The sequence below is a fragment of the Lagenorhynchus albirostris genome, chromosome 12, assembly GCF_949774975.1.
Source record: "Lagenorhynchus albirostris chromosome 12, mLagAlb1.1, whole genome shotgun sequence".
In the NCBI taxonomy this organism is placed as follows: domain Eukaryota; kingdom Metazoa; phylum Chordata; class Mammalia; order Artiodactyla; family Delphinidae; genus Lagenorhynchus; species Lagenorhynchus albirostris.
The window spans coordinates 82,427,050-82,439,435 of NC_083106.1; the positions used below are offsets into that span (position 1 = coordinate 82,427,050).

The 12,386-nt window shown below is 38.1% G+C and overlaps 1 protein-coding gene across 1 annotated transcript in view; it reads right to left on the minus strand.

Annotated features, from left to right (window-relative positions):
* The window catches only part of ADGRB3 (adhesion G protein-coupled receptor B3), a 791,667-nt gene that overhangs the window by 132,758 nt on the left and 646,523 nt on the right, over positions 1-12,386 (minus strand). Inside the window, exon 18 of the mRNA XM_060167396.1 lies at positions 12,173-12,275. Within this exon, the coding sequence (XP_060023379.1) occupies positions 12,173-12,275 (103 nt within the window). The remainder of the gene's footprint in view (positions 1-12,172; positions 12,276-12,386) is intronic.

Here is a 12,386-nt window from a genome sequence, read left to right on the forward strand (position 1 = left end):
ACTTCAAAGCTTTTGCACAGCAAAGGAAACCATAAACAAGACCAAAAGACAACCCTCAGAATGGGAGAAAATATTTGCAAATGAAGCAACTGACAAAGGATTAATCTCCAAAATTTAAAAGCAGCTCATGCATCTCAATAACAAAAAAACAAACAACCCAATCCAAAAATGGGCAGAAGACCTAAATAGACATTTCATCAAAGAAGATATACAGACTGCCAGCAAACACATGAAAGAATGCTCAAATCATTAGAGAAATGCAAATCAAAACTACAATGAGATATCATCTCACACCAGTCAGAATGGCCATCATCAAAAAGTCTAGAAACAATAAATGCCGGAGAGGGTGTGGAGAAAGGGGAACACTCTTGCACTGCTGGTGGGAATGTGAACTGGTACAGCCTCTATGGAGAACAGTATGGAGGTTCCTTAAAAACTACAAATAGAACTACCATATGACCCAGCAATCCCACTACTGGGTATATACCCTGAGAAAACCATAATTCAAAAAGAGTCATGTACCAAAATGTTCACTGCAGCTCTATTTACAATAGCCAGGAGATGGAAACAACCTAAGTGTCCATCATCGGAAGAATGGATGAAGAAGATGTGGCACATATATACAATGGAATATTACTCAGCCATAAAACGAAACAAAATTGAGCTATTTGTAATGAGGTGGATGGACCTAGAGTCTGTCATACAGAGTGAAGTAAGTCAGAAAGAGAAAGACAAATACCGTATGCTAACACATATATATGGAATCTAAGAAAAAAAAAAGTCATGAAGAACCTAGGGGTAAGATGGGAGTAAAGACACAGACCTACTAGAGAATGGACTTGAGGATATGGGGAAGGGGAAGGGTAAGCTGGGATGAAGTGAGAGAGTGGCATGGACATATATACACTACCAAACAAAAAATAGATAGCTAGTGGGAAGCAGCCACATAGCACAGGGAGATCAGATCAGTGCTTTGTGACCAGGTAGAGGGGTGGGATAGGGAGGGTGGGAGGGAGAGAGATGCAAGAGGGAAGAGATATGGGAACATATGTATATGTATAACTGATTCACTTTGTTATAAAGCAGAAACTAACACACAATTGTAAAGCAATTATACTCCAATAAAGATGTAAAAAAAAAAAAAAGAGTTCTCTTTGGCCACAAAGTTAACATAATGGACTACTGAAAACTATTATCATCTTATCTCAAGGGACTTTCACTTTTGTGAGAATATGATTTAAAACAGTTCACTTTATGTGGTGTTTTTTTTTAGCACTTCAGTACTTTAGAGTGTATTCAGAATTCTCATAAACATTATAAGTTATAATTATACTACATGGTTCCCTTGTTGACATTAGACAAATTTCTGACCATTTCATATTAGGTACTGAGAATAGAGAAAGTTAAAAAATCATACATAGGGAGAAATTTGTAATTTCTCTACTGGTTTGATTCTAGAGGAGAAAAATAATCTTCAACCTTTCTGTCATACTCCTGGAGAATCATTCGACTTCTCAAATTCTCTCTCAGATATCCCTGCATCAAAATAAAATCTGACTTATGGTAACCTTCAAAAAGACCACAAATAACAAATGTTGGCAAGGATGGGAGAAAAGGGAACCCTTGTACACAGTTGGTGGGAATGTAAATTGGTGCAGCCACTATGCAAAACCGCATGGAGGTTCCTCAGAAAACTAAAAATAGAGTTACCACATGATCCAGCAATCTCACTTATGGGCATATATCCAAAGAAAACAAAAACGCTAATTTGAAAAGATACATGCACCCCAATGTTCATAGTAGCGCTATTTACAATAGCCAAGAAAATGGAAGCAACCCAAGTGCTCATCAGCAGATGACTGGCTTAAGAAGAGGTGGTATGTGTATATATAAATACACACACAAACACAAATACACACTCACAGGTGTGCGTGCATGCACACACACACACACAAATACACATGGAATGGAATACTACCCAGCCATAAAAATGAATGAAAAAATGTCATTTGCAGCAACATGGATGGACTTGGAGGACATTATGCTTAGTGAAATGTCAGACAGAGAAACACAAATACTATGTGATATCACTTATATGTGGAATCTAAAATATAAAACAAACAAATGACTATAACAAAATAGAAACAGAGTCACAGATGTAGAAAACAAACTAGGGGTTACCACGGAGAGAGGGAAGAGGGGAGGGGAAGAATAGAGGTTGGGGATTTAAAGGTACAAACTACAATGTATAAAATAAGCTACAAGGATATATTATACAACACAGGGAATATAGCCAATATTTTATAATAACTATACATGGAGTATAATCTTCAAAAATTGTGAATCACTATGTTGTACACCTGAGACTTTTATAATATTCTATATCAACTATACCTTAATTTAAAAAATTTCCAAGTAAACACCAAAAAAAAAAACAAAAAACAAAAAGAGTGACACCATTAGGGACAGCACTCTAAGCTGCCCCAATATTTTGCAAAATATTTTAGCTCTCTTTGAAGAGAGGACACTGTAAGAATGTGAAACCAAGTCATTTCTAAGATTTACTGAGACCTAATCGCAATCTCTTCCTACTGTCCTGCCATGCTCTAATCACTGGAAAATTTGTCACTGCTTATTGTAAATCATATGGTGTTTAAACCAAAAAACCAGACTAGACTCAGAATGTCAGGGAGCCCCCAAATTATTTATGACCAATAGGAAGAATTTTCATCTATGCAAAGCTGGTATACCAAAAAAATATACAACCCAGTACTACCAGCCATGATATACCTCCCCCATCCCCAAACACCCCAAACTCATTAAAAACAAATTCAAAATTGAAAAAAAAGATAAAATCTGTTTTAACTTATCATCTCTCATCAGAGAAAGATCTCAGAACAAGTCTTAGGTGTTTTTCTCAACTACTTTTTCTCATCATAAAACAACAACAATAATTGACCTTGGTTGCAATTATCCCAAATAAGGCCCCCAATGTACAATTGCCTTTACTGCTGTTACATTATCCCTCATTTAATCGTTAGAGCCACAGCTTCATTCATTCAGCATTTATTGATTTCATACCATGTTTAAACAAGTATTAACAGTAGTGGTTTTAAAACCTAAAAGCAGAAAAAAAAAACCACCCTTGAGCATCACAGTAAGTGGGCAAGGTTGATCAGTGAATGAAAGTTGTTGGGTAATGTTGGTGCTAAAATTAGAGGTATATGCCACATGCTATGGAGGTGTTGAAGGGCTTCATGAGGATGATTTACATAAGCCAACTTCCAAAGGGTGGTAGGTGTTTATCAGACGAAGTACAGAGGGACAGAGGCAAGGGTGGGCCAAGCACACATGGGCTAGAATGCACTGGGAAGCATAGAGACGGGCCCCCTGGCAGGGAGCAATGGTGGGAGACCAGAAGCTCTGCTGGAGGCCACCTCAGCCTGGAGAGACAGGAGTATTTTTATAATTCATCTGTCCAGAAGGAGTGCCCTTTCTGTGTCCCACAAAGTCAGTTTATATACTAGAGGCAGCCCTGAATGTACTAGAGGCAATTCAGAACGTGGGGTTAATCTCATTAGCCCTACGGACCCACTGTAGAGCTGGAAGCAGGAGAATGACTTAATCAGGTGGGTGCTTGTTTTCCTTTAAATTTAGGATCTTTTGCACAGTAATATGCTAATGTAAACAAAGGCTAAGGGAGCAAGACAAAAGTTGGAAGAATATTATGCTCCTCCAGTGAGAAATCATGAAGGCCAGGTCTAAAGTGGGGTGGCTGGGATAGACACTAGGGATTGGCCAAATGGAGGAGTCTCTACGTTGCCTGTAGAACGTTTCTGCACGATTGCTTGAGGATAAATGAACAGAGGTAGTCAGGGTAGGTCTGACACCCTCCAAAGCAACTACCAGCACACAAGTCTCCCCTGCTGAAGGAATGCTCTCTCTCCAGGAGTTTTGTCCAGCTCTGGAGACTGACCTAAGAACACACCGTGAATGTCCAAATGGGCTTCCTTTTCCCTCAAGCTTATTTGCCTCCTGTTACTATAACCATTCCAGTCACTCTTTGTTGTCAAGTTAATGCCCCTTCCATCTCCTTTGCTTGTTTCAAACCCATTCTTCATATTGATCTTTTGCCCTAATTTGAAGTTGACTTCAATAACGTGATCCTTGGCTCCTACCACACATAACTGGAAATGTATGGTCAGGGGACAAGAAAGCTAAAGTGGGCCAAGAGAGTCCCTCCAATCCCATACCTCTCAGTCTGTGAGCCCCATACCAACAAGGCACAATAATCCTCGCTGCCAGGAGCCTGGGGAAATCAGGAAACTAACATACCGTTCTGTTCCATGGTTTGATGAAGGTTTTCAGGAACCTAGAAGAACCCTGGGAGAATTAGTAAGATGCCTCAAGATGGACTCAAATGAATCACACCTAAGCTTATTATATCCAAATCCTTTTACAAACATCACAGCAAGTCAATAAATGAGATTTTCATAAATCTAAATAGGAAGCTTTAGCTTCAGCCATTGGAATCACAAATGCCTTTGAGACAAAATAGACATGGATTTGGGACATTATTGGCAGGAAGTGACTTCTATGAGAGAAGTTATGAATAAACACATTCCTTTTGAAGGTTAAGAACATTATTTTACATGACTTATCAAGTGGGAATATTCATATTTGTTGGATTTCAGAGTCTCTAACTAAAACCCAGGAACCAGATTTCCTTTAAAGCATGCCATCGATCACTTAGAGGTTAAACCAGGCCCCAGGAAAATAGTCTTTATCACTACGTTGGCTTAAATTCTGTCTAGAATGGGAGACCCTAATCCTTGTAAAACTAACCACAGCTGTTAGCTCCACAGGTATAAGCCTAAATGATGAATTCAAATAAATTTATTTACTTATTAATTCAATAAAGATTTATTATATATTTACCGTACTCAGATTCTATGTTGCCAATGCATTTAAGAATGAATGTAACCTAGCCCTGCCCTAAGAAGTGTATAGCCTTGTTGGAAACAGGTAACAAAATACAAGACAGTAGTTTTGCACTAAGAATGATGGAGCCTCAGAGCTGGGGTACCTAAATGTTGAGGATGGGAGAGGGCCTCACAAATGAGGAAGAGTGTCAAGGATGAGCACAAGCCAGATGAAGATGTTTGGGAAATCAGGTGGGGTGCAGGAGAGTAACAGCACTCCAGGCTGGAGGGGAGTGAGGAATAAGCAATCACCTTGATTTTGATGAACTGTAAGCAGTTTGGTATTGCTGGTGTGACTAAAAAAAAAAAGTCAGTAAAATAGACCGAAAATGAAGAGGTCAGTGCAGGTCATGTTTAAAGTTTCTCAAGTTTGATAAGCTATAGAACTCTTTCTCAATACAATTTATTCCTGAGCCCCAATATATTAATGCAAGAAAATCAGAGAATAGGAACCTTCACAGATAAATAAAACATTCTCACCTCTTGTGTCTGAGCACAGTTTGAAAATCACTTCTGTAGGAGGTCAGACAACAATACATGTTTGCTAAGGGGAGTGGAGTGGTCAGATTTGAATTTTAGCTCCATCACTTGAGCTACAAGGTAGAGAGTGGGGTTAATGATGCTGGAAGATTAGTGAAGGTAATTCATACCTGATTGAGGCAAAAAGCTGGAGGTGAGAAATATGTGAGGGTACACATGGCACAGGGGGCTGATTTATTAGATTTACTACATGAGGAAGAAGGAGGTATCAAGGATAATGCTCAGAGTTCCAGCTTATGTAACTGGGTTGGAGACTACAGAAAGTACATGCAATTTATATATAATGTGTTTGAGTGTGGGGCAGGGACATAAATGGGAAATTTAGTGGTGAGCAGCAAATTGGACACGAGGAAATCTGAAGCTCAGAAGAGAAATTCAGAATCAGATGTATGTCTGTGAGTCATCACCATCATCACCATCACCATGATCACAAGAACTGTTTAAGGAGTGCTTACAAGGTGCTTCCTATGTACTCTCATGTAACCTTGACAGCAACACTGTAAGGGAGATACTGAGAGGAAGCTGAGGTCCAGGGAGGCTGAGTATCACGCTCGGGATCACACAGCTAGGAAGCAGGAGATGTAGGATGCTTGGGTCTCTCTGGCTTAAAATGCCTGCTCTTCACCTTCACCACCGAGAGATGGATGTCTCCAGGGAAGCCTGGAGAGCCTGACCCTCAAGAGAAGAGCAGACGGTTTCAGGTGGTATCAGAATGGACAGACTGGGTGGCTGAAAGCACATACTCAGTATTCCTCCTCAGAAACTGAACACGTATAGACTCAGAGGCCAGGCATGGAAGTATTGATAAATGTGTGGAGAATCTCAGTCTCTCGCAAAAGAAAGTCATGGGAGAAATAAGTGAATTAGAGAGTTCTTCACCTAATTAAAGTATTAAAATTCAAGATTTTATTTTAAAAAAACCCCGCAATTCTGACAACACAAAAACATCTTCCATTAGAATAACCACAGCCTTCTAGTTTGGCCTATCTTTACTAATTATCTCTAGGCAAACTACATAACAAAAACATAACAACATGGGGCTTCCCTGGTGGCACAGTGGTTGAGAATCTGCCTGCCAATGCAGGGGACATGGGTTCGAGCCCTGGTCTGGGAGGATCCCACATGCCGTGGAGCAACTAGGCCCGTGAGCCACAGCTACTGAGCCTGCGCATCTGGAGCCTGTGCTCCGCAACAAGAGAGGCCGCGATAGTGAGAGGCCCGCGCGCGGCGATGAAGAGTGGCTCCCACTTGCTGCAACTAGAGAAAGCCCTCGCACAGAAATGAAGACCGAACACAGCCAAAAATAAATAAATAAATAATAATAATAAAAAAAACCAAAAAACATAACAACACTTGATAAAGGATAAATAAGCGCCGGATGTAGTAAGCAAACTTTGTAGATTATGTGACTTTTAAAAAGTGCTCCAACACAGAGTTTTTATATTTTTTGCAAGACTGAATGAAAAGACACAGGCCTATTATGTAATTCAGTGGTCCATACATAAAGAATTATGAGAGAAATTCTTTCTGAAGAGTGATAAGGAAATGTCTGCACATCTGAAATAATTTGGGAAGCTTCCTTGATTTGTCAATGAGGACTTTTGCTAGGTCTTGTAGGTCTCCTGGGACTAAAGTTAGGGTCTAACTTTGCCCTCTCACATTTAGTTATTCTTTTTCAAAATAAGGATGTCTATTCAGGATGTCTGTAATTTATTTTATAACACTTTGGTATTCTCAGTATGATACTATTGATATATATGTGCTAGTTAGTTCAACCTTTAATCCTAGGAGCTGTCCAGGAATGCACAGAACAAGGCAGTCAGCTGGCATTGTATTTGAAAGGGTCATACCCCAGAGTCTTGCAGGGTCAACTGAAAGTCTTTGGGTTTAGGTAGATGTATCCACAATCAACACTTCAATTATTATCAAACTGACTAGAGGAGATTGATCTTTATTGATGAACTAGTGCCTAGTCAATTATTATGGGTTCCCTTGGTGAAAATAAAGGCGTTGAAAGATATGTAGATGAGCTAATATAGTTAAACACTTCTTAGTCTAAATAGACTGCGTGGTTATATCCTGAAGCTTTGAAGCTTATATCCTGTACTTCATAGAAATGAGGCCCATAGTTTTACCCCCAATCATTCTGTACTCAGACACTCGATTAGGAGGATTTCTGATTGAAAGATGCTGATTGAAGGCACAGAAGTCTGTCTCTAGAGTATTGCTATGTTCACCTGAAGAGAATGTTGCATACAAGGTGTGGTCATGGTTAAAATATCTAAAATGACAGAGACCTATAGTTTCATTGAGTTTACAGAACAGGTTTTGCTCTTGATTTGCTAATAAATGTTTATCTAATAAATATCACACTGTCTGATTGAATCTAGACTTGGCTTCCTTTCATTATAACCTGGTAGTAAGGTTATAGGGAGAAGTTCTCTCTCAGAATCTTCTTGGGTGTCCACCATTATCTAACCAAAAAATATATATATATATCCAACTGTTTTACCAAATTTGACTTCCATCAGTTAAAAAGAGTGTTATAAAATGGTTAATATGATAAATCATCTCAAAGTGTTTTAGAAGAAGGTAAATATATATTTTTGTGATTAAGAAAACTATTCTCTGAATATATGGCTCAACAAAAACCATTTGCATACTTTAAGGTACAAAGGAAATTCTAAAAATAAACAACATTCAAGTGATAAAGGAATATAGTGGTTGAAATTTAAAATACACAGAGAAATCAAAGGGCAATGAAATTTTATAAGATAGCTTGAAATATAATGAAGTCAGTTATAATTACATTTTATAACTGCATTTTAAGAAGAGATAGAAGAAATGCATTTGATTCCTTTCTCTGCTACCAGCAATTGAATCTATAGTTCAAAGATTTGAATACATCATATTTTAAACAATGGGTCATTTCAGCTTGTTTCTATCCCAACTCAAAAGAAAGCAGAGATACTCAGTAGTGAGATAATTGAATCAATTATATTTCAACAAGCAATTTGGAGAAAGATCCCAGTCTGACACTTCAAAACCATTCTGGACTTCAGTATCAAATACCAGTTTTCACACAAACTAGCCATGACAACTCTCAGAGGCAGTACCAAAGAAGCCCTCTCAATCTGCCTGCCAATGGAGGGGACACGGGTTCGAGCCCTGGTCTGGGAAGATCCCACATGCCGCGGAGCAACTAAGCCCGTGCGCCACAGCTACTGAGCCTGCGCGTCTGGAGCCTGGTCTCCTCAACAAGAGAAGGCGGCGACAGTGAGAGGCCCGCGCACCGCCGTGAAGAGTGGCCCCTGCTCGCCGCAACTAGAGAAAGCCCTCGCACAGAAATGAAGTCCCAACACAGCCAAAAATAAATAAATAAATTTATAGATAGAAAAAAAAGAAGCCCTCTCAGATGCTTCCATTTTTCCAAGTGAGGAATGGTAAAGCATCAATCAAAATTTACCAGGGAAATCAAAGATAGGAATTTGATCAATTACAAAATGCCCACAGCAGCGAAGGGATCCTACACACACCCTAAAAAATATACTGTACCCACTGATAATATTTTACCTTTTTAAAATACTGTCCTGGAGTTTATACAGATCATGAGTTTATATGGATAATACATTTTCATATTTTTTTCTCTCTCTTTTTTTTTTTTGAGACATCATTAATCCGCCAAACAGTGAAGCAGGTATGGCTTTGCACATACTGCTATTTCACATATATTTAAAATGAAGTGAGGTCAATTTAATTGAATTCAGCACATGTATCGTAATAAAATATACGATTATTTCCTCTGGAAACCTGATATTGTTGAGAGAGACTAAGAATAAAATCCTACTGTGTTGTATTTTTCTCTCCTAGTCACTCCATAGTGGATTGTCCTAGGCTTGCAAGATCATCTACTCAGAGCTAGTAAAGCAAAATTAACGTAGCATGAGAGAAAAACAATAATTTTTCATTTTCTTTATCATCACTACCACCTATCCCCCACTCCTCCCCACACGCATCAACAGTGTAGCAGCAGAAATCAGCACAGTCTATCTGGAACAGAACCACCAGGATCCCAAAACCATATAGAATCTATTCTGCAGAAACAGAACTAAACTGACCTTTTATTTTTTTAAACCAAGCCCATGCCGGCCATGCTTCATAATCAGAAATGAAATGTAAAACTAGACTTGTCTTATCTTGCCTTTGATGCTCATAATATTCATAGATATCTAGCAGACATTTTAATTTAAAAAAAAACGACAACAGGATATTGAGAACCTGGAAAAGCAAAAATGGGCAAGCAGAATGTAATTTCTCAAAACTTCTTTAGTCTCTAAGTATCATTACCATTTAGACCTACACAACATGGTAGTCACTTGGTACATGTAGCCACTGAGCACTTGAAATGCGCTTGGCCCAAACTGTGATGTATTATAAGTATAAAACACACACCAGATTCTGAAGACTTTATTTTAAAAAACTTTAAAACATTGTATTAACATTTAAAAATATTACTTATATGTTAAAATGGTCATCTTTTGGATATACTGAGTTAAATATATTATTAAAATTGATTTTGCTTGTTTATTTTTACTTATTTTAATGTGGCTACCAAACTGTCACTATTACATACATAGCTTGCATTTGTGGCCTAGAGTGTATTTCTACTGAACAGCAATGATCCAACAGAAATACACAACAACCACTAAAATATGTGGTAAACCTTGTGGAAAATTCTACTATTTGACCATTTGGCTCAGAACTTGTAAAAACTTTGCCAGACAGCATAAAGCAGTTTTAAAAGCATATTTCCTACTGAAGACAATGATGTTTTCCATATTCTAATGAGGGACATAACTCAAGAGTGTTTGGAGGGTAAAAAATGACATGGAGACTTTGGTGGAAAAAAACAAAACAAAACAAGCTACCAGCTCAAGCTAACTCTAGCTTGAATTTTTCTGGTTCCCAGACCCAGTAAGTGATTTCTACTTCAGAGGAAAGCTCTTCTTCTTTGCACGGAGGTTCAAGGACAAACAGTTAAAGAATTGTGACCAGGTATGAACAAGTGAAGGAGCATTCCTAAGGGATCTGAGGTCCTGCCAGGTGAACAGCGAGGACAGGGGTGAGATGAGGGATTCTTCACTGCTCAGGGCTCACGGGGTGTCTCCCCTCCTTCATCCCCAGCCCTTTCCTTCCCTTCCCAGCTTGCTTGCGCCTACCCCCATCCATTTCCCCTCTGCTGGTTACTCTGCACACTTCTTTTTCCCCTCCCAATTCCAACTGCATCTCCCTCACTGTGGTCTTTCTCCTTTCTTCCTCTGACTTTCTTTTTCCCATGAATTTCTTGTTAAATTTAGGTTAAATAGTCAGAAGGTGGCCCTGAAATATATTTTAATAGACTTTACTTTGTCTCACCTTTTTTTAAGAAGACACAGGAAAGAAATGGGAAAAGAACTATACATTCAGATACGTGAAAGGTGAAAGTGCTTTTTACTTCCACAAGGCTCCTTATTGGGCTCTTATTGGTGTTCCCTTTTTTGCTTTTGTCCTTCATGGTTAGTGACCTTCCGCTTATCCCCCCTCCACCCCCTCCCCACAGTCCTAGGGTAATATGGGTCAAGATAAAATCTTCATCAGAATCACCTAAGCAGTTTCCCAGACCTCTCTAGACCCCAAATTGTATTCTTTGGGTAGGAATCAGATTCTTAGGAGTGTAAGTTAGCAAAATAAACAAACTATCCATAATCTTTGATGTTGATGCAAGTCTTACAAATATCTAATATAGTGAAAGTACCTACTGAAAAGTGCATTGGATGTTCTAAAAATGATAGCTTATAGGGAAGAAGTTCAATTATTGACTTTAGTATTTGGAAAAAAATTAAGAAAAGAACAGGCCCAAACTGACCAGCAAATATTATCAAAGCATTTTTTAACAGAATTCCTTTGAGGTTGGGGTAAGTTAATTTAAGATTTCTATTATGGGTTTCTTGGTATGTATTTCAGAGTCATTTAGCAAAAAGACTGACAATCATTTCTCAAAAAACATGGTCATTCAACTCAAGTCATATATTTTACATTTGCTGAAAGTGTTACACAGTTAAAGAACTACAAAACTGTTTAAGTATCAAAATACTTTCTGCCTAATAAAACTTTTTGAAAAGCATAAAATCTAGAGTCACTTCCTCCTAATACTGTCTTTGGTTATTGTCTAAAATAAGTTTTTTGGCGGATTTTTCAACAGCTATGTTACACTAGTTAGCAATTTATAGTTGAATTTTAGGAATCAGTATGTTAATAAATTAGATCAAAACACAGGAAATTCTATTACAATTAGGATAATGAATTAAAATTTGTGCTTTTGATGTTCCAAGGCTTTGAACTCATAGAGCTTTGACATAATGTTTAATAAACACATATGTTTACTATTATAAACAGCCTCTCAATCCCCAAGAAATTAAGCCAAGGGAATGTATTTCTTGACTGGAATCACCAATACTTTTATTCAGAAACAAATAAAATATTTTTATTTTTAAAAATAATTTCATCAGAAGTTCCCTATTTTATCAAGAATAAACATATAGATTATCAATAGCCAACTTTATGTCACAACATAAACGCAGAAAGAGAAGCAGAATAATCACCAGTCATACCTTATTATGTGTCTGAGTCTGTCCAACCAGGATGAGGATGTTGGATGAGATGATAGACAGGCAGAAGTTAATCAGAATTATGGACCTCTCAGAGCGTATGTACCTAGCCAGAGAGAGAAAGTGTCCAACTTTAAAATTCAGTGGAAAGATGAGAAATTCTCTATTATGCAAATTGGTGGAATTCATCCAGAAAAAGACACTAACATGAAGCCTT